Below are 21,014 nucleotides of genomic sequence, written 5' to 3' on the forward strand. Positions count from 1 at the left end.
GAAGCATTCTTTGATTAGTCAATTCGTAAAATTCTTTGTTCTGATTGGTCGTTCAAACGCTTCGAAGCGTTTGTAGCGTCAAGTGGACCGCAGCCTAAATCACGTGATAGAAATTGACGAATATCAAGCGTTAATTTTGATCACGTGACCTATTTTGACGCTGAAAATGAGCGTCGAGCGTCAGCATGAAAAGGCACCTTTAGGCATTAGTGGTTATTGCGTCGCATTTTGCCGCTCGGCAAGCGTTTCCGTCAGTTTCCGATGAACTATTTAAGAGGTTGTGACGATCCCTAAAATTAGCTGTACTGAAAAAGGAACATAACAAGAGCGTACACCATAGAAAATCATCTATCGTAATAACCTGGCCCAGTATTTCCAATGTGCAGAAATCAACATCAGTCAACATTAACTGACATTAATTGGAAAGGAGGCACAGTAAGTTTATTCCATAAGTTTTAACGGTTAATTCGGTATCGTTATATTGTCGTTGCGCAGCTTTTTTATCATGTAAAATACCTGCGTAACGACATTCCGAGCTAGTAATGCTGAGCTAAAATTGTTAAAAAGTTATAGAATAGGCCTACAGAGAGAAAAATGTTTGACTTTACAAACCAGTAGAATAGGTGTAAAAAGACTAGCGCCAATGCATGTGCCTAATGCTGATTGGCTCCGCCATTTATAGCTCAACTGTCAATTAGAAGAGGTTTGTTTGCGTCGCACGCTTCAATATGTTCCAATGTGCTCCTACTATAACTCTTACTCACTCCAACGCGCTTGATAGAGTGAGTAGGAGCTATGGTAGGAGCATGTTGGAACATGTCGAGCTTGCGGCGCGAACAAACCTAAGACGTTAGAAAGAGAAAAGGTTAAGATGAAGTATTGCGTTTTAAATATTTGTTGGAAATGGTAACTTCCGGCTAAAATTAGCGCTATTCTCTTATACCTACTCTACAAACCTGTTGCATTGTCATAATCATTACAGTTGCTTCTTTCTATTTCTAGTTTTTCGAAAAGTAAAATTTTTACTCGCAACTTTATGTCCTAACAATGAGTATAATCAAGGACTGATATCTTCCAATGTCTAATCATCATGAGCGTATGTTTTTGTTAATATAAAGATTAGAACAATTCTAATTATTAACTTATGAGCCTACGAACTGTATTTTAGTTATACTTTCCATAGGTTAAATTTGGAGATCTGGAAACAGACGAACGATTCAAGAAACTGCAACGAGCACTGAAAGTAGCTGTACTGCAAAAGGATAGCAAGAGCATGCATGATAAAAAATCATTGACCGGAATAACCTGGCCGAGTATTTCTAGTATTAATGTAGATACTTTAGATTCCAGCATTGCAACACCGTTGCAACAAACTTTTTCAATCAACAGTGAAGTCTTATCTTCCAGCAATAATTTGAGAAATATACTTTTAAAGAAGAGCCACAATTTTAAGCAAGAAGCGATGACTACATCCAGTCTCAAACAGTATGATGTCAAGAAAGATAATCATGCCGATCAACTTGCTATGCCACCCCCAATGAGAAACACAGTTTATCATACTGCTCGGAAATCACAAAATAGAGTCCATGCATCGTCGAATTGTGAAAAAGTGCCTTCATTTGATTCATCTATATGTTCTTCAACAGTAAATACATGGTCTTTGAAGAACGCTCCTACCTGGATATTAACTAATACAGATGCTGACAGATCTACTGTACCAGAGTACCAGAAAACTTTTGTCTCACCGAGTTCTGTCCATAATTCTCAGAATATTGATCGAGTATTTTCGAAATGGAAAGTTACATTAAACAGCCAATACGAATTAATAATTAAAGGAACTTTAGATTGGTAAGTACAAAATAAAACTGCATTAACATTCAGGTAATGTTTATTTTCTTTGCAAACAGTGGTAAGGTTGTACGTAGTAAACCGGTTATAAGAAGACACTCTACAAAATGTATTGAATCCAAATACAAGCATATATATATTCTAACGGGGAATATTGTTGATGAAAGAAATGGTAATAATTTATATAAAATTCATTAAAATTTCATAGTTTATATATTAACTCTCTGTTGGCCAAGTTGGACTTTGAAAGCACAGTTGATTTTTTTTATTGTATATTCTGGTAGGTAAATGTAAATCTGTAAAAAATAAGTAAAATGCAATCCGACTTCTACGATAATAAATACTCGTTGTTACAGCTTTTGTAAATATGCAAGAATTTTTTCAGATTTTATATAATTTAAAATAATGTAAAAATCTGTACTGAAACTGAAAGATCCATATTGCTAACAGAAAGTACAAAATTCTAATAATCGATTGAGAGTTAATAACTTGTATATCTTTCTTATTACAGGATTACCGGATTATATTCACGGAAAATTTTATAATGGTTTTCCTGATGATTGGGAAAACGTTCATCAAATATGGAGGACATATGCTAAGCAAGGATGTCCAGTAACGTTTCGTTGGCCCACCCCTATTACTGACAGTGATGACGATTTAAAAAGCGAATTGACAGATATGACTTATGCACATGTAAAAAATAAGAAAACTATTTCTGCAATAAAATCTTGTGATTTAAACAAGTCTAATAAGACTGAAAATATAAACAATATATCTAAAGAGAAGGAAATATGTAATTATTCTACTCATAGTATTCCAAGTGAAAAAAATATTTCGTTTATAAAACCTTTTATTTCCAACTCTGAAAAAGATATCTCTGTTGTACAAACAAAGAATATAAAGTCTTTATGTGATGAAGCTAGTAAGCAAAATTTCAAATCTGATATAAATTCATCAGGCAGTTGTAGGAAAGTAAATAAATTGAAGGATATTCTTCAGGAAGATAAACTGAACATCATTATTAACAATTTGGCAGATAAGAATTGCCCTCCGAAATACATCAACAAAATTATTGAGATGTTGGATTGTTTGGATTATGCAATGTCTTACAGAACGGAATCAGAATGCAATAACGATTCGATGATCTCCACAAATCATGAAACATATCAATCACAAACAATGTCATTGCAAAAGAGTTTAGTGTGTGATGACAACTCTGTGAACACTAATAAGCTTCAAAACAAATCGACGGAATTGAAAAGCTACACAATTGGACACTCCATTGATCCGGGATACGGAAGTATAAAAAGTGATTCTAATACTATCCAGCTATCGAATTCAGCAAATCTTAAACCGGGACACAACAACGATTCAGATAAATTGGAGAGCGAGATTTATGCGGGTATACGCAAAATATCGATCAAACAAGTTTTAAAAGCTACAGAATCACTTGGAAGGATATGTAAACGTAAAGTGAGAAAGAAAACGACTTATCCGGATACTCACAAATATGGGACGACAAATCTGGCATACAATACAAAAGAAACTAAGTCCAGTTATATGGCAATGAATGAAGAGAAAAAATTACTTCCAGATGAATCTTGCGTCAGTATAACAGAAGATGAAATGGGAACAGTGCACAACATGAAAAAGTATCGCCAAACAATACCTATTAGTCCAAGATCACAAAAAATGACTTATTCCAGTCACCGAGAAATGAAGACAAATTATTTTGAAGTGAATGAGGAAGGCAAATCTGTAAGGCATGTGCAAAATAAACATCCAATTAATGCTTTTGACGCACAAAGAGTCAATTCGGATGTTTTTATAAAAGAACAAGAGATTCCTAGAGTTCAAAACAATGCACATTCACAGTTTGTTTCAGATGTTGATTATATCAATTCTGACATAGACATTGTAACCGTAAGTTCACGGACTGCAGGTGGAAACGTAATAGCATCGCAGGCTAAGATGGACCCAGACATTGTGGCAATCAGCAAAAATAATGAGTTTTCCGAAAAGCCCCATGTCTTTTCGAAATTACATACAGAATTTATTGAACAAACGAAAAACGACATTGTGATGAAAAAATCCAAACCTACCATAGTCAGTTCGGTGCCGGTAAATTTGAAGTTGAGAATAAGTAGAAAAAACTTGAATGCAACTGCCGAGCAACTGCCTTCCAAAATAATTAACAATGATAAACAGAATACAAATATTCGGCCGTTGGAAAACATTGATAAAACGTTCACGTCAATCGCTTTAAAACCTGTGGTTAATGATTCTCATACAAAGACAATTGACAATAAAAGAGAAGTTTATCCGGTAACAAATAATAAATCGCATAATATAAATTCTACTAATCCAACGATGAATCCAACAACTGATCAACCTAAAAGCAGCAAAGAGCAGCATGGAGTTGAAAAAAAACCTAAAATGTTGACTGCATGGATACCAAAAGTAGTATATAATGCGAAATCAAAATCTGAATTAGGTTTAACTTTTCAAGGAAAATTAGTCAAGTAAGTTCTCTTAGATAATAGGTATATCTAATAATCAAATGATTATAGTTATATAATATTATTTATAATTAATAATTAAACGATATATTTTGTTCTTTCTTTTTACTTATAGTGAAGCTGGCCACATTGTGCACAGAAATTATACAACAGACATTGTGCTGAAGCGATTATCAGCGACACTAATCGAAACAGTGCATCATGAATTCTATAAACTTCTTGGAAATTTAAACGACAATAAGCATAGTAAAGTATCCGAAATCATTAACATTGTACACTGATAAATATTTGATAATTAACAATATTGCTTTATCATATCTAGTTATTCCCAAGGAACTTGTAAAACAATGTCGTTATGGGTGTCCTTTGAAGCTCGAGCAATTTTGTCTGACTTGGGAAATGTTGCAGCAAGGTAAGTTTCTTAAACTATATTTAACTTTTAATAAATATCATATGTTGCATTCATTTTCGTTCCCTAGATAATATTCAAGAAATTGGACAGAAACTTCATGATGCAACAGTGGACTCGCTGAATGCACCTGTTAGTTCGAGGGGTCGTCGTATTTTACCTCCGTTATGTTACTGGACAGGTGAATAGATTGATAATAAAAATGTGGAAAGATAGATTAATTTTTTACAAAAATAGTTAAATAATCTAAAGCTATTTTTTACTATTATTTTTTTACAGGTGAGCGTGTAACGTTGAAAGATAACAATCCAGTCTATAGTCCGGGCAATTTACAGGAATCATCGTTACATTCACAGACTGATAACTCAAGAGAAATTCAAAGCAATACTGTGGTAAAAATTTCTATAATTACAGAAATATTTACATCGGCTTTTATTATAATTGTACATATTTTATTGTGAAATATAGGATACTAATAAAGAAACAAATAAACAAAATGGGATTTCTAGAAATACATCACAGAAGCAAAATGTAAATAAACAAATGTCTGAATCAAATACTTTAGATATAAGTAAAAATCAAGTAAGTTTGTATAATTATATTTCTGTTAAATATAAGTTTTAACAAAAAGTTTATGGATTTTTTTTAATTTAAACGATTGTTATTGAAAAGTCTCGAGGTTCTAAAAGATCACGTATGGTCAATGCTGCGAATAATGCAAAGAGATCCGATAACTCGAGGAAATCTGTCCATGGCAAACGACGGAGGTTGACGAGCTCTACCGATTCCAGCGAAGAGAAGCAAAAATCAAAATTTAAGCGAAAGGTAACATTGAAATTAATCGAAACAGTTATTTTGCTTATCATATATTTTCAAGAAAGAAATTATATTGTATCTTTTTTATGCAGTATATGCGCAATTGTAAGATAAACAAAAATGTAAATTCAGAAACACAATATACCATGGCATTAAGGAAGCGGCAAAATGTGATATATAATTATTATAAAGGTATTTTGCAATCAGAAGACGCCCTATCAGAGGACGAAGAATCGTTTGTATAATCTCGGACGGTAATTTCGTATAAATGTTATTTTATATATTGATAACAAACAAGCGAAAATTTAATTAAAAAAAAATATTTTTCTACATATTTATCATCATATATGTATATATTATCTTGTGAATGTTGAATGCTATTTTATTCTTTTTTTTTGTAGTTGATACAAATACAAAAGATAATCATCTTTCATCTTTATTCAAGGATTAAATAAGACATTAAAATCAGATGCAAGCTATTTAACGATGTCAAGTAAATGCGATATTATTTTTGAACAATTTAAATATTCTACAGATATTTTCTTATAAAGACTTAATATATATAAGACAGATTTCTATAGAATACCTAGACCTCGCTAACGTGCAACAATTATGAATCAGTCTAAGGCAAGTTTTTTTTTTATTTCATGTGAATTCATACATTTAATATCTTGTGAAGTAGCGTTACTGATAACTTTAAATTTATTTAAAACTCACCATCTCTCTTGAGGCCATTTGGAATACTTTCATTTTTCTGATTGTAACATAGCAGTCCAGGTATTTATGTATAGAAGTCTGTAAACAATGCGGCATTTATATTCAAGAGAGATTATATTGCTGATACGATAAGTAATTAGATTAATTCTCTATATTATAAACATAATGGCACCAATGAAAAATATAAAATATATCTTTGAACAATAATCAATGCCCGCTAAAATATTATGACTAATATAAAATATATATAATATATACTAAAATCAAGATAGAGTCTAATAGATAAGAGTAAAATATTATGAATCTATCTTGACCTTATATTTGAAATCTATCTTAGTTTTATATTTGATATCTTTCTACAGTCACCGATAAATAAAAACCTTTCAAAAATTATAGTAAATTTTTTTTATTCAAATTATTTTTCTCATTGATGCCATCAATGTGTAGGAAAGTGAATCAAGAGATTGCAGAGTGTGTTCGTGAGGCCTTCATAAAGTTTCCATAAAATTTTATTATGTACATAGGAAGAAACCGCGAAATATTACATAATAAATAAATTACAGTACAACACCGTAGTTTATAATAACCAATCGACGATTCCTTTCTTGATTCGCAAACAAAATCTCGCGTGCAAGAAAGTGGAAGAATTCACTACGCATATTGCATGTCTACAACGATCAATGATCGATTCGACGCGAGCGATCGATGTTTCGCAACGCGTACTTTTATTGTTTCATACATAGCATGATATGAGACGTAACTAATAAATATAAATCAGCTATGCACAATCCCGTTAGCTCTCGTCGTATAAAGGAGTACCATCTCCGCTGAGGGACATACTCCGTGGACTAGAATTCGTGTGTGGAGTGCCTCGCGGAGATTTATACGACGGAGTACGTGTGGAGGAGGGTCTACTCCTTCCGGAAGGCGTCGTTCTGCCGGATGACTCGTCATAACTACGCGGAGTTTTTCTAGATTCTTCATATCTAGGCGTCGATCCGCTGCAAGCACATTTAATCATTGACGATAATCGTATGAAAAACATTTGACGTCTTATATACATCAACAATTTTCAGTTAAAAAATTGAAAATGATTGTTATTTAATCAATATATACTTACGAGACTCGAGGACCGCTTTTTAAACGTGCCCATGCTTCGGCGGCCTTCTTCCAATCCATGGGATCACCGGAAGGAGTAGACAAGGGTGGTGTAGGTCTGTGCGATTGAGCAGACCTGTGATGGCTGGGTGTCATCGAAGGTGGTGGCGGATGTACAAAGGGCCCTTGATGATGGCTAGGGGTTTGTTGACCGTATCTGGGGGTAGGCTGGCTATGATGCGGCGTATGATGCGGCGTCTGGTACGGGGTCATAAACGGAGTTTGGCCAGACGGCGTGTACGGCGTATTGGGATACGTATGTCCTCCGCCATAGCCGGTAGTACTAGCCGCTCCCGGGGTATGTGGCGGATAATGATGCGGCGTTTGATTCGCCACTTGTGATAACGAGTGTAACATGTGATGTGGAAGATTCTGTGCAACTCGCTGTATTGCTTCTTGATTCATTCCTAAAACAGTAGCAATTGTAATATTAATTAACACATTATAGTCCGTATATATTTGTACATTTCACTTAATTTACGACAAAATCATGTGTTTGCATTTGTGCGTTTTATTTCATTTCAGCGAATGTATGCGAAAAATAATTGAACTTAGAATATGTGTGTGTGCGTGCACAGAATGACTTAATTTTGAAAAATAGTTTTTTGTTTTTAAATAAAATATACGGTTTGACCTAAGGTAACTCCGACAAATACGCCACGCTGGGATTTACACCGCAGAAGTCAGAAAAAATAGAAGGAGTGGGGGTAATTTTCTCGCAACTACTCTGTTACATGCCTTTGTGTTATATTAGTATTGTGTTATGATTTTAGCTTCTTACTGTTAATATTAATGAAATTATTATGAATTGAATCGATTTGTCATTGTAATAAGTAACGCCATCATAAATATAAAATGATTACTGTAGGACGTGTAAAAGACCTAGTGGTTATTTCGTGATACATACGTGTAGAAGAATAAAGTAAAGCATGTCTTACAGCAAAATACAAGTGCTTTGCTTTCGTATTCTTTGTTTAATTTGCTGTCTTGTATATCCCACCTGTTTGGGATATATGGCATTTGTAGCGGATGGGATTTATGCCCAAAGCATACAAAGTGCGCAGATTGAATTTAGTACACTAAATGCAATGAATATATTACATGAAATACGTACCTCGTGTCATAACACTTGTAATATATGTAGGAAAATTGTAACTATTTATTACTTTATATACATATTTATCATTCTTATTCCTTAATAAAACTTTATAAACATATTTTATAAGTTATTGTGTCATTTTATGTCTTATAAATAAGCATTATTTGTAAATTTTTCATGAGCTGTACATACTCCCCTCTCCCTCTATGAGTAGCCATATATCCCATCCCTATAGGATATACCGCAAAAATGCAAGGGTTTCAAAAAGTTCATTTCTTAATACGAAAAATAAATATTTCGGATTTCTAATATTTTTTTCATAATAATAGTAATATTTTTCATAATAACAGTATAAAGTTTTACTGATATAGTTCGTTTACTTTAAACATAGTAAATAATATTTAATAAATTAAGTTTTTGATTGGTGCGGCGTATATACCGGAATTTACCCTATACTACGATTCTAGAGTGATTGACAATGTCAGTTTACAGTGACAATGTAAACTTACCGCTGACTGTTCCTGGCGTAGTAGTGTAAGGTGTTCTAGAAGTCATCGCACCGCGCGGTGTACTAGGAGTGGATTGTCCAGGAACGGGATCCCTAAAGTGTTCCTTGAACCAGCGTAATAAATCGCTCACTCTACCGAACATCTGCGCCCGAAATCTAAAGCCCTCGGATGTTACTGTGACGTACTCGTGACGGCAACGAGTGCGCGGCAGATACGAGAGTAAGAACTTTCCAGGATAAGTCTATAAAAGATAAATAAACGAAATTGTTTTTAAATTAAAAATAAAAAGATTTTCAGAAAAATGCTATGTTACATACTAGTAAAAAATCAGCTATGCGCTTATTTACCTTAGCTGCCGATATGATATATGGAATTCCATTAGGATTCTCCTTTTTCTGTTCTTTTAGTATCTCCTCTGCTTTGTCCTTGATTCCCTCTACAGTGGACTTGTAGTATTTGAAATCCAGCAATTCGGAGGCATAAGCGGCCATAGGATTTACATGTCGAGCGATAATCTCGTCTAGATCTTCAAATTCCTCGTTGCCTATCCATAAGCTTTGTCCTAATGAAAAAGCATTCTCTTTACCCTCCTCACGAACGTCGATGTGCTGTAAAATGTCATCGGTAACTTTCCACGTGACTGTCAAATGGTCGGCGCCTTTGCTGCTCGGTCTGACTATTGCTTCGCCCTGCTTCATTGTTTGCATTAATTTTACAGTCTCGGCGAAACTGATATTATGAAAGGATGGATGGACGATAACGCGTTTCACATAGATCTGCCGCTGTTTTGCTTTCTTCGCGTCCTCTTCTACCTTTACATCTCTTTGCTCGGATTCGGTGTCATAAAATGGATCTCGCTGTGGCCTGCAAATTCAATTACAATTTATAATAATAAATGTATACGGTAATATATTTAAAAAAATTATGTCATATTTTAAACTAAGAAATATGATTTTTTTTTCTATTTTTGCAGACTTTTTATTCATATGATTATAAAGACGATAGATTTAAATAGAAATTACTTTATTTATTAACATTATTTCGTATGTCTATATAAATATCTACTCGCCTCCATTCATGATTTTTGTCAGCAAGATCGCTGCTCTTGCTGGTACATTCGACACTGAATCGGTCTACTTCGATTTTAATAATCCGGCAATGAATAATCTGTCCCATACCGACTCTTTCACAAGGGTTTGCGACGTGCCGGTCCGACAGATTTTTGATGTGAATATATCCAGAGATACCATTGTCCAGTCGCAATCTCACGCCGGTAGCTTTACCCGGACAAGCGCCAGCATCGAAATGATTCCACACCTCCGACAACTCGGGAAAATCGTTCTTCAGACAGAAAGGGCATTGCCATAGACCAGTCTCTTCGTTTCGCACCGGGTTCGCCTGATCAAGCTGATCGCCCTGTGGTTTTCGATGACTGATGCCGACTACGGTAGCCAGCACTAGCTTGCCGACGTAGAAAGTTTCGGGTGTTTCCTTTGTCAAAATATCGAACAATTTTTCCGCGCTCGATGATTGATATAATACGCGGAGATCTTTGTATCGGCTGTTTAACTCAGCTCTGATATCGTAGAGAGTGACACATTTATTACCGAAACCTTGTCGCTCGAGTTCTTCTGCGAAAGCGTCGAGATCCAAATCTTTCAAGCGTTCTGGCGATTCGAGTATCTCCTCCAAAGCGCCGGCAGGATTGGCGTCCTCGTCGTCATATTCCAGTGCATCAACTGCCATCTTTCTGGCCCATTCATAAGTCTCGGGATGTACGCGCGAACCGTCGAGCACTTCTACGTACGCTTCGGTACTGTCGCCAAGGCTATTGGTGTCGATTTTGATGAATCCAGCGCAATTGATGAATACTTTTGGCCCCATATGACATGCTGTAACTAACTGCGTCCTATTCTCTAATCGTTGATTCGTTTGCTTCAGCATCTTGATCAATGCCTGACCTTTTCGCGGACCAAGACCGCAAACAAATTGGACAAGGTTACCGCAGTATGCTTGTTGGACTGCCTTATTCACATCTACGCCAACTTCATTCACGCGATTGACGAATTCCAGATATAGATTTTCCAGCAGTTCTTCCTTAGGTAACTGATCCTGCAAATTGTGATATTTGAGGCAGAGAATCTCTTCGTCAGCTGTGCATAACTGTGAAAACTCCACCAGTGGATCCTGCATCCTTCTCGCCAACGAAATAGCCTGACGTAGCAGCTCCGGATAATCCCGGAACTCCGAATTACCTTTGTTACTATTGGCGTAGATCTTGGCGAGTTCGTTGTCGCATATCTCCACCTGGATACTAGGAAACTGTTCTTCTTCCGACAAATGCGTGATACACTCCTTGATATCAGCAGCGATCATCATTGCTTCCCGAGACTCGCCAGCCACTACGATCACATGTGGCTTCTTCGTGGCTATAAAATTCCTTAGCGCTAGTAAATCAGCCTCCTTCAGCACCTTCTCGCTTTCGCGATAACTGTTTTTGCGCTTCATCAGATGTGGTAAGCGCAGGTAATCCGTACATTCTCCATCAGCCGCGATCAAACAAGTGAAAGCTGCTTGCGAATAATCAGGCACGTAAGACAAGCCCATGACGCGCAGGCCTTTACTGGTGTCCCATTCCTCATCTTCCTCTTCGGGGAACTCACAGCTGTACGGTGCAACCTTGATCCAATTGTACATCTTGCGGCAACACGAGCGCATTACACATTCTTTCGCCTCAGCGATTAGATTCGCGCGCAGCTCCTTTTTTAGATGTGGTATCACCATGCGATTAAGGGCGATTTCAACGCTGCCTACGCGCAAAGCATTCCAATCTTGCACGAGTTTGCTGAACTCATCACGGCAATAGAGCTGCTTCATTTCGTCAACGTAGTTATTGCTAGTGTTACCTTCAATAGCATCACTGAGTGTAATCGTAATGAGTTTGTCCTCCTCGGCAGTCATCAGATTTAAGAATTGAACGCCTACTAGATCACGCACCGGCTTGTCCTTCAGGTATTTCATTGTGTAGATTGGATGATTCTCGTCGATCTCTTTAATGCCCTTCTTCGTTGGCTTCACGGATATCTTAGCGCGTTCCATGTACATCTCGCGCACACATTTACGCACGAGCGGCTCGCGCGCCAACTGAATCGCCACCATCAGCTGAGCAGCCTTCAATATTTCTTCCGTGGCCTTAAATCGCGAACTGCCGTACTCGGTCGCGATTGTCGTCGGTTCGGTCGGTTCCTGATCCACCTCGTGACGCTGATAATTATCACGCAGATTCTCAGCATAGTGTTCAGGTGTTAGGCCAAACTTCTTCGCCAGACCATCCAGACCAGCCTTCCGACAGATTGAGTATGGGCCGCTTCTAACAGCTTGCTTCAGCGTATCGTCAATTTCTTCTTCCTCCGGTATTTCTTCCTCCTCTGGCGGATCCTCTCCATTTTCTTCCGCCTCAGCAATTTGTTGTTTACGTCGCTGGATCCTCTCTTCACGTCGTGCTTGCCTCTCCTTCTGTCGCACGGATTCCTGCATCGCCTGAATCTCGTGACTGTAATACAGCATAAAATGATTATAGACATCATTGAGCTCTTCACTTGTCTGTACGTTCTTCAGTCGCTCGATGTCGTCGTCTTTGATCACTCTCACATTATCTGGCAGCGGCGCGTCCGGATTCTTCATAATTTCATCCAATTGATAATTGCGCATCTTATCAAATAGTTTGAGTAGGTTCTCTTTCCGTTGGCTCAACTGACACCATTTCGCGTCAAACTTATAAACTTTCCACAAGTCATTAATGTTCAACTCGGGCAGCACATATTCCTTTCTATAGAAAGATATAAAAGGAACTTCAAAGTGTTGATTGCGCATGAAGTCCAAAGCTTTCTTGATCTTGCCAATAGTCTGTGGTCCTTTTCGTGCCCGTTCCTTAGCCTCAGCATTCAAGTGGGCATCCTGAATAGAAACTGTAGGCTTGCAAAATGCTTGCTTATAAATCCATTCTGCTTCGAGATCCAGTTCATCAGAACCTTCCTGAACTGATGTGACTGGTACAGATCTAAGTTGCATTCTTTCTGGTATATCCGTATTACGTACCTGCAATTTTGAAACAGATTTTATAAGTGATAGATTTAGAAACAATGTAGCTATTTATAAATGTACAATAATATTTGTCGCATTTTAGGCGACAAAACATCGTTGCTATTTATATATGTACTTCCTACATATATTTTTTGTGTTAAATTTAAAGATGTAATACAAAATTTCTGTATTATAATCCAAATTTAATTATTAATTCTTATATCATGCAATCATCTTATATCATCTCAATGTAGCAATTAAAAATTTTTTATATTATAATATCTTTCTATATTGTAATATTTTCGAAAACTACGGAAAATATAGAAAAACTAAATATTTAAAAATTCAATAGAAGATTTGTAAAAAAATGTTACATTTACCCAATGCCACTGATTTGTTGTAATACTTTTAAAGGCAATGTATAATGTAAAAAGAGCTAAATGTATTCAAATTCAATATAAAAAATATTGTTATATTTATGTAATGCCGCAGATAATTTGTTGTTTAGCATTACTACATATTATTATGTCGTACCTCATTATCCATATCAGTAAAGTGACCGCGTTTCAATTCACTAGGCTCGTAAATCTCGAAGATACTCTTCCTCGTGGTCTTTTTCTTCAACTGCTTCTTCGGTCGCCGTGGCCGTTCAGTATCGATATCTTCATCCATGTATTCATCCTCTTCTTCTTCTTCTTCTTCCTCATAATCCTCTTCGCCATATTTACCGAATTCATCATAATCAAAATCAACACCAAAAATGTCCTGTGCTTCTTGTAATGCCCTATAGATAAGAAAAAGATATTCTTTTTTATCTAAATGACGTAAATTTAACTTATGCTAATAGATAGATAGATGTTGATATAAATAAGACATTTTAAAAAGTCATTAAATATCACAACGTACGCATCAGAAAATATTGGCTTCTTTTTCTTTCTTTTCTCTGCGATAGGTCTACCATCATCGTCAACAATAAAATCATCCGCATCAGTATATTCGCCTTCGTCACTACCTTCCTCAAAGGTATCTGCCTCTGGTCTATGACTTCGTTCACTTCGTCTTTCATCCTCCTAAGAGCAATACAAAGAAATAAATAAAAATACTACTTTTGTATATCGCAGACCTTACACAAGCATTACATACCGTAATAACATCCCTTTCCTAATATAAGTATGCATGTGTATTTAACAAATACAAATGTGACACATATACATAGACACGCATTTGATTTGTAGAATTTATGTACATAAAATAAAAATTCAACAAGAACCAAAGTACAGATTACATAAACGAATATTGCAGACAATATGTTATGTAAATTTTTTAATATTTTCCCAAAATTAACACTCTGTGTCGAATTTAATATATTTATGTAACTTACATCTCCGGAACCTTCAAACAATTCATTAGCAATAGCGTCCCTTTCTTCATCTGCTTCTTTTTCTTGTTCTTCCTCTGATTCCTCATCTTGGATTCTTCGAAGACGTTTAAAACGTTTCTGTAATGCAAAGTAAAATATTTAATACTGTTTAATAAACATTCTCTCTATTTTTTTTTTAAGAATAATCCAAGATGTATAGAAGCATACTCTTTCAAGCTTAACGCCTAAATTTTCTTCAATCAGATCGTAATCTTCATCTTCCAAGCGATCATCAAAATCTTCATCATCACTTTTCTTACGCTTCTTATGATGATCAGAACCATCACTGTCTTCACCTTCGCTTTCCTCTATAGGATTGTCGTCTATCAAATCTTTCAGTTCCTCGCGCAACTGATCCTCATCATCTATAAAATATATCATATCAATGTTGCACACCATATGTATACATATATATGTACATAAATAAATCACAATTTCTCAAAAATTAATATAAATTAAATATGATGTATTAGAAGTAAATCTCAATTAACTAAGTATACATATAAAAAGAATAAAATAGAAATAGAAAAAGAATAATAGTCCATGTATTTACTGATCAAAATGTTTAAATTACACACTATATATACAGATACACACATAAGTAAATAACAATTTAAAAAATTAATATTAGATATAATGTATTAGAAGCTAATCTAATTAATTGGGTACACATATAAAAAGAATAATAGCAGTGTTCATTGGTCCTCATTATCTATAAAATATATGTATACAGTATGTTAATGTTGCACACCATGCGTATAGATTAGTGTTACTTTCCCAGGAAAAAACTTGGTATTGGGAAAAAACCGTTTTTGTAACAGTATTCCATTTTTTTTGCTCTGATCTGTTTTTAAAAGCTTGCATTTAATATAACGCATAATATAAACACTTCTATTTAAAAGACATATTCAATTACAGAATATCACTTAAAGCTACATTTTTTTTAACACTTTTAAAGTTAACTATGAAAAACAAAATACATTAAGCATTTAAAAACAATTAAAAAAAGATATAAGCTTAAAATAACAATAAACATTTTTATAAAGGTCAAAACATGCAAGAAATTAATAATCAGAATTAGAAAATCTCCATGAACTAATTATTCAATTTTATTTACTTCAGACAACATAATCTCTATATTATAAATATATAATAAATTGTAAATAAAGCATCATCAAACAAAAAGCAATTCTTGCAATGCTTTTTGTAACATCAAATAAAGCAATTTCACATTACATGTTCTTTGAGTCTTCTGCTTTTATATAAATCTTAAACAATTTTTTTTCTCTAGCAACTTAAAGGTACAATTTTACATACTGCTATTCCAGCGGCTGAAATTTTGTAGTACAAGCGTCAAACACTCAAACACTGTTGACAGTGTTACCGCATTGTGTCAATCGGTTTGATCAGCGTTGACCGCGATATATGTAACTTAGGTTTGTTCGCGTCGCATGCTCTAACATGTTCCAATATGTTCCTATCATAACTCTTATTCACTCCAACGTGATAGAATAGGAGCTATGGTAGGAGCATGTTGGAACTTGCGAACAAACCTCTACTCTATTATTTTCCTTCATTGCTGATCCAGAAACAAGAATTCAGTACAGTTGGAATAACTTAATAATTGCTAATAATAATTCAGCGTGTTAATACTGCAAGTAAAAAACACGAACATGTTAAATCTGTCGCTCAAATGTCAAATTCAATGCTCTTTGTCCTTTTTCATATATAAATATGTTGCTCTAATAGTTCTGCGACAAAAGTCATTATTTGATCTTTTTTATCATTGAAACGGTCAGTTTAAGTGGTTAGTGAAAATGCACCTTAATTCTCATTTCATTCAGGTAGCATGGAACATTCCAGCAACATTGCTAGAATATTTCATGTTATCTGCATTCAGCAATGTTGCTGAAATATTCTATCGTATTTACTTAGATATTTTTATAGAAATCTTTGTATATATAAATTAAAAAGTTTTTAACATTAGTAAAAGAATATTTCTTTAAAGCTCTGTTTTATATATTGCCAGTACTGAAAATTTATAGTATACATAACATAAACCATAAAGTTTCAATACTGACAGTATATATCAGAATATGGCTTGATTAAACCATTAACAAATAATAAAAATAATTCTAAACAAATTGTTAAAAAATTCATATTAAGTGCAATAATAAATTAAAAAGAGAAAGCAAAAAATAAAGGAGAGAAGGGAAAGAAATCAAGATAACAAAGAGAAGATGAGAGAGAATCAGAAAAAGGGGGAAAAGGAATAAAAGAAATATTCCGAGACCACTAAATAAAAAGACAATTACTTTTAGAGCTTCCATGGATTTTAGAGGTTCCATGTCCAATAAAAAACAGCAAACAGAACTACGAAAATAATTGGAACAGTTTGTCATTAATGAATCGGCGTCTGTAGTAGAGAGTTACACGCATAAAAAAACCGCGAAAGGCTTGCGCCCATAACTTTCCTTACCTTCCTCCTCGTCATCGCTCTCCTCCACCGCCTTCAGTTTCCTCAGTTTTTTCTTCTCATTCTGGTCCAACTCCTCCTCACCCTACAATACAGCCGCACACGTTTAGCACCAAACGTCGTTGTAGCGCTTCGTCGTACAAGATTTTCGCGTAGGATCTCCCGTGGCAAGAAAATGGAAAGAAAAGACTTTACCTCGCTCACGTCCGCTTCAGAGTCGAGATATTCTGCCATGCTTCAGAGTAATGACGATCTGATCTCGTCAGAGATTTTGTATGCGTTGCTTCGTCTCGGACCCGTATCGCTCTTTAAAAGATCAGCAACACGACAAAATGACAAGATCCTTCAACATCTACCTTCTTCCATATTCTTTCGTAGAATGGCCGGAGTAATACCTAAAAGTAAAAGGTGAGATAGATGAACGATCTACCCATGATATAATGGCTCCTGCACACAGAACGCGGCAACGCTTACCGCGCGACGGAAGTTGCCACACTAACCAATAATTCTATGTTCTTAAGTCGGTCTCACCTTGCAAACTTCTAGAAATGATGTAATATTACTTCCGCCGCGCGGCAAAAGTTGAATTGAGTTCAACTTTTTGGCTTCTGCACACTGGACGCGGAAACGCTTAAAGTCGTAGAAAATTGATCAATCACAGTTGATTATTCTTCTCATATTCGACTGTGATTGGTCAATTTTCTACTATTTAAGACCCTACGACTGCTACGACTTCTATTGTAGACCCCGCATTAAGCTGGTTCTACATTAGTCGCATCGCAACGTCGCAAGCGTTGCAGTCCAATCAACGTCAAGCTAGCTCGACTCTGATTGGACCATAACGCTTGCGACGCTGCGATGCGATCAATGTAGAACCAGCTTTAGGAGCTGTAAGCTTATTGGCTACGCGTCACGTTTTGCCGCGCGGCAAACATTTCCGCGCCCAGTGTGCAGGAACCATAAAAATATAAAGCTGGTTCTACATTAGTCGTAACGCAATGTCGCAAGCGTGTCGCAAGCGTTATGGTCCAATCAGAGTCGAGCTAGCTTGACGTTGATTGGATCGCAACGCTTGCGACGCTGCGATTTCTAGAATGTGATACGAGCTTAAAATACACAATATGGAATGGAACTTGGAAGTTGTTTACAACAAATTCAGAAATTTTAGAATATAGAGTGTGTCAGAGAGAAGCAAAAAAAACAGAAAATATCGTTTTACCACGTTGGAAAGAAGCTTGAGAAAAAAAACGGAAAGAAATACAACTTCCTCTGACTTTGTTAAACGGATAGTTAACAAAGAATTTTATTCTTTATTCGTACAAACATAATTAATTATTTCTCCTTGTAAAAAAAATAAAGATACCGATATGTCTACTCTGTTGACAGAAAATAACTTCGAGTGTCGGTTAGTTTTATGTTTGCAATAAAATAAAGTAATAACAGAAATGGTTATGAAAGAGAAATTTGCTTGCTATATTCTGTCATCTAATACATTTAAATAAAATATGTAAAAAAAGAAATACTTTAATAACGATTCGATATTTTATTTAGGGTGAGTTCTGTGCTAAATAAGAACGCTCAATCGTATGGAAAAATGTATATGTTTGATAATTGCAGTGAAACATGTTGGAATTCTGATGCAGTAGGTAACCAAGTTTTATTATGGATCAGCTCTTCACATATTTAACTATATATTTTAATGTAACAAACATAATATATATAACAGGGAAGTCCACAGTGGGTTCTTATTAACTTTGAAGAAGAATGCAGTCTCTCCGGCTTTGAGGTGGAATTCCAAGGTGGATTTGCTGGAAAAAATTGTCATATAGAGGCTGGTAATGATAGAAAGGAGCTAACAGTTGTTGAATCTTTTTCTCCGGAAGATAAGAACAAGCTACAACGATTTAATTTGAAAAATCAGGTCAGAGCCAAAGTTTTTAAATTTGTATTTAATGAAAGCACCGATTTCTTTGGCAGGATCATCATATACAATTTATCATTGTACTCATGATATCCATTTTAATATCTTAATTATAATTTTGTACATTGCAAGAAGTATTTATATAAACACAATCTTTGTAAAACAATATTTATTTTAATAAAATTTATATTACAATTTATTATTGTTTGTCAATTATAATAGAGAAGCTTTCTGTAAATGTATATCTAATTCGTTCAATCATATAAAGATTTTTTGGGCTACACAAAGATGGTTTTGCACAACACATTTTTTTCTAATTAAAATAGTTTATTTTATATAAAATAGTTTATTCTATTTATATAATATAATTAAGTACAATATTAATATTATGAATCCTAGATGTTAAATGCTTGATAAAAATGATTATTTCAACGTTAAGAGAAACTTATTACGATTTTTTTTCATTGAGACTCGCTTTGGATTGGCTGAGCACTGGATGGTCGAACTGAGAAAAAAAACACATAAATATTTTTTGATACTATTTGCTTCCATCTGCTATTCTTATATTTTATTAATCTTACTTGAGCAGGATAGAGGTTGAAATTTTATATCATCGACAGCAAAGCCTCCGTTACTGGCGCTTCCCTCAAGAATAAGTCGATATGGAGTTCGCGCTTTAACTGCCACTTGTGCTGCCATCCATACCGGTCGTGGATTATTTAATCCTTTGGCTGTCAATGACCATAACTACAATAATGGAATTAAAGATTTAGAAAAAATGAACCAAAATAAACCACATCTCTTTTCCATAAAAAATGCTCGTTCCATGCATTTAATATTAAAATGGAAGTAAAGTAGAAATTAAAATTTATTTTATACCAGAGAGTTCAAAAGAATATGCAATAAGTGATATTTTAAATATTATAAACATTATATTCAGTTTTATATGTAACATTCGTACTAATTGCTCCTGTTCGCCTTCATTCTCTCCCTCAACCTCTTCGGTAGGCATTCTGATCACTCGTAGAGTGGTGGACTCCTCCACGCCAAAGGCGGCAAACCAAAAAGTGAAACATACAAACTCTTCATCGGGCGAGGCATTGATAATAGGCGATTGTAACTGAACGTTCGTTGATTCCTTGTTTGTTGTAAAGATGTCAAAGAATACAAAATTGTCAGGCGCACCAAAAGTTCTGTCCAATAATTGAGCCGGTCGATGGGCCTGAAACGCACGCTGCCACATCACAGCACGGTCATTATCTGAAATAGTTATGTTCTCCCATCCGCATAAATCCTTCTCGAAGCTACAATCTTCTGGGCGAACGACTGCACTTATTGGTTTCACTGTATGTAGATGAAAAACATAAATTTAATGTATAAAATTAAGTAAGAGAAAATAGTACTGTATACTTCAAAAGGAATAAATATTTATTTCAGAAGAAAAAAATGAGAGAAAAACGAAAAAAATATTTACCGCTGCAATTTCCGGTATAAAAGGAGATATCATCAATTCCTATGCTACCAGTAGCTCTGTTCGGACCCCAAATGCCCTCGAATATGATATTAAAGTTTGTGTTTTGATTGATGTTAGCTTGAGCGTAGTTCCATGTGGGACCTTGATTATTGTACAATTGCCATATAGGTTTAGCTCGTAAACTATCACCCTCTACTTGCATGTATAATCGCAATACTCCTATAAAATTAAAAACATTGCTCTCATTGCATCGATAAATTGCATTGATTTTGAAAAGAATCGGGCTAACAACAATCCATTTTATCAAATTGAATTTTTAGATTCTCTATTTTTTTTAAGGAGGTTGTAAGGCAAATGCAATATGTTAAGAATTACTTGAAAAAATTACAGATTATATCAAATTGCGTTTAAAAGTAATACAAAAAAATTAGAGACAGTTGACCATCTGGAAAAGTTATTTCCATAAAAAGTAATATTTTTTTAATTTGTACTCTAATAGAAATATATGAAACTGTATTACAAAATAATGATAAAAATCTTAATTTTTTTATATAAGTACTATATG

At 34.9% G+C, this 21,014-nt stretch overlaps 4 protein-coding genes across 7 annotated transcripts in view; 2 read left to right on the plus strand and 2 right to left on the minus strand.

The window, feature by feature from the left end:
• Positions 1 to 312: 312 nt before the first annotated feature.
• LOC108731668 (uncharacterized) lies at positions 313 to 6,432 on the plus strand. Of its 3 annotated transcripts, XM_018462095.1 has the most exons (13): positions 313 to 435; positions 1,003 to 1,096; positions 1,184 to 1,848; positions 1,908 to 2,020; positions 2,360 to 4,370; positions 4,483 to 4,613; positions 4,690 to 4,779; positions 4,847 to 4,957; positions 5,056 to 5,168; positions 5,245 to 5,358; positions 5,449 to 5,601; positions 5,685 to 5,862; positions 6,421 to 6,432. In XM_018462095.1, exons 2-12 carry the CDS (start codon positions 1,091 to 1,093, stop codon positions 5,835 to 5,837), a joined length of 3,660 nt encoding a protein of 1,219 aa, XP_018317597.1. In that variant the 5' UTR covers positions 313 to 435; positions 1,003 to 1,090; the 3' UTR covers positions 5,838 to 5,862; positions 6,421 to 6,432. The 3 variants fall into 3 exon arrangements, with proteins under 3 accessions (XP_018317597.1, XP_018317595.1, XP_018317598.1); XM_018462093.1 differs by lacking the exon at positions 6,421 to 6,432 and having other exon boundaries at positions 5,685 to 5,886; XM_018462096.1 differs by lacking the exons at positions 313 to 435; positions 1,003 to 1,096; positions 6,421 to 6,432 and having other exon boundaries at positions 1,264 to 1,330; positions 1,408 to 1,848; positions 5,685 to 5,886.
• A 198-nt stretch (positions 6,433 to 6,630) lies between these two features.
• LOC108731667 (transcription elongation factor Spt6) lies at positions 6,631 to 17,437 on the minus strand. 2 transcript variants are annotated; one of them, XM_018462091.1, is made up of 12 exons: positions 17,250 to 17,437; positions 17,058 to 17,139; positions 14,747 to 14,943; positions 14,540 to 14,656; positions 14,302 to 14,319; positions 14,065 to 14,228; positions 13,693 to 13,942; positions 10,145 to 13,173; positions 9,423 to 9,939; positions 9,076 to 9,316; positions 7,430 to 7,874; positions 6,631 to 7,310 (listed from the first exon to the last, which is right to left on the minus strand). In XM_018462091.1, the coding sequence occupies exons 1-12, from the start codon at positions 17,286 to 17,288 to the stop codon at positions 7,103 to 7,105; spliced, it is 5,307 nt and encodes a 1,768-aa protein (XP_018317593.1). In that variant the 5' UTR covers positions 17,289 to 17,437; the 3' UTR covers positions 6,631 to 7,102. The 2 variants fall into 2 exon arrangements, with proteins under 2 accessions (XP_018317593.1, XP_018317594.1); XM_018462092.1 differs by lacking the exon at positions 14,302 to 14,319.
• Positions 17,438 to 18,218: 781 nt separating this feature from the next.
• On the plus strand, positions 18,219 to 19,117 carry LOC108731746 (nuclear receptor 2C2-associated protein). The gene is made up of 3 exons (XM_018462237.1): positions 18,219 to 18,459; positions 18,606 to 18,696; positions 18,781 to 19,117. The coding sequence occupies exons 1-3, from the start codon at positions 18,422 to 18,424 to the stop codon at positions 19,063 to 19,065; spliced, it is 414 nt and encodes a 137-aa protein (XP_018317739.1). The 5' UTR covers positions 18,219 to 18,421; the 3' UTR covers positions 19,066 to 19,117.
• A 319-nt stretch (positions 19,118 to 19,436) lies between these two features.
• The window catches only part of LOC108731535 (MAM and LDL-receptor class A domain-containing protein 1-like), a 10,097-nt gene continuing 8,519 nt past the window's right edge, over positions 19,437 to 21,014 (minus strand). Inside the window, 4 exon segments of the mRNA XM_018461891.1 lie at positions 19,437 to 19,480; positions 19,557 to 19,722; positions 19,937 to 20,319; positions 20,450 to 20,668. Of these exon segments, the coding sequence (XP_018317393.1) occupies positions 19,437 to 19,480; positions 19,557 to 19,722; positions 19,937 to 20,319; positions 20,450 to 20,668 (812 nt within the window).

The sequence above is a fragment of the Mycetomoellerius zeteki genome, unplaced genomic scaffold (assembly GCF_001594055.1).
Source record: "Mycetomoellerius zeteki isolate Tzet28-1 unplaced genomic scaffold, Tzet1.0 scaffold135, whole genome shotgun sequence".
NCBI lineage: Eukaryota > Metazoa > Arthropoda > Insecta > Hymenoptera > Formicidae > Mycetomoellerius > Mycetomoellerius zeteki.

Excerpts from the sequence above, each read along its gene's own strand:
- LOC108731668 (XM_018462095.1), top strand. Across the intron at positions 4,780-4,846 it reads TTGGGAAATGTTGCAGCAAG|ATAATATTCAAGAAATTGGA; the intron begins GTAAGTTTCTTA and ends TTCGTTCCCTAG. Across the intron at positions 5,169-5,244 it reads AAATTCAAAGCAATACTGTG|GATACTAATAAAGAAACAAA; the intron begins GTAAAAATTTCT and ends TGTGAAATATAG.
- LOC108731667 (XM_018462091.1), bottom strand. The coding sequence starts at position 17,288 with ATGGCAGAATATCTCGACTCTGAAGCGGACGTGAGCGAG. Across the intron at positions 13,943-14,064 it reads AAGCCAATATTTTCTGATGC|GGCATTACAAGAAGCACAGG; the intron begins GTACGTTGTGAT and ends TCTTATCTATAG. Across the intron at positions 9,317-9,422 it reads ATATCATATCGGCAGCTAAG|ACTTATCCTGGAAAGTTCTT; the intron begins GTAAATAAGCGC and ends TATCTTTTATAG.
- LOC108731746 (XM_018462237.1), top strand. The coding sequence starts at position 18,422 with ATGTCTACTCTGTTGACAGAAAATAACTTCGAGTGTCG. Across the intron at positions 18,460-18,605 it reads GAAAATAACTTCGAGTGTCG|GGTGAGTTCTGTGCTAAATA; the intron begins GTTAGTTTTATG and ends TATTTTATTTAG. Across the intron at positions 18,697-18,780 it reads CATGTTGGAATTCTGATGCA|GGAAGTCCACAGTGGGTTCT; the intron begins GTAGGTAACCAA and ends TATATATAACAG.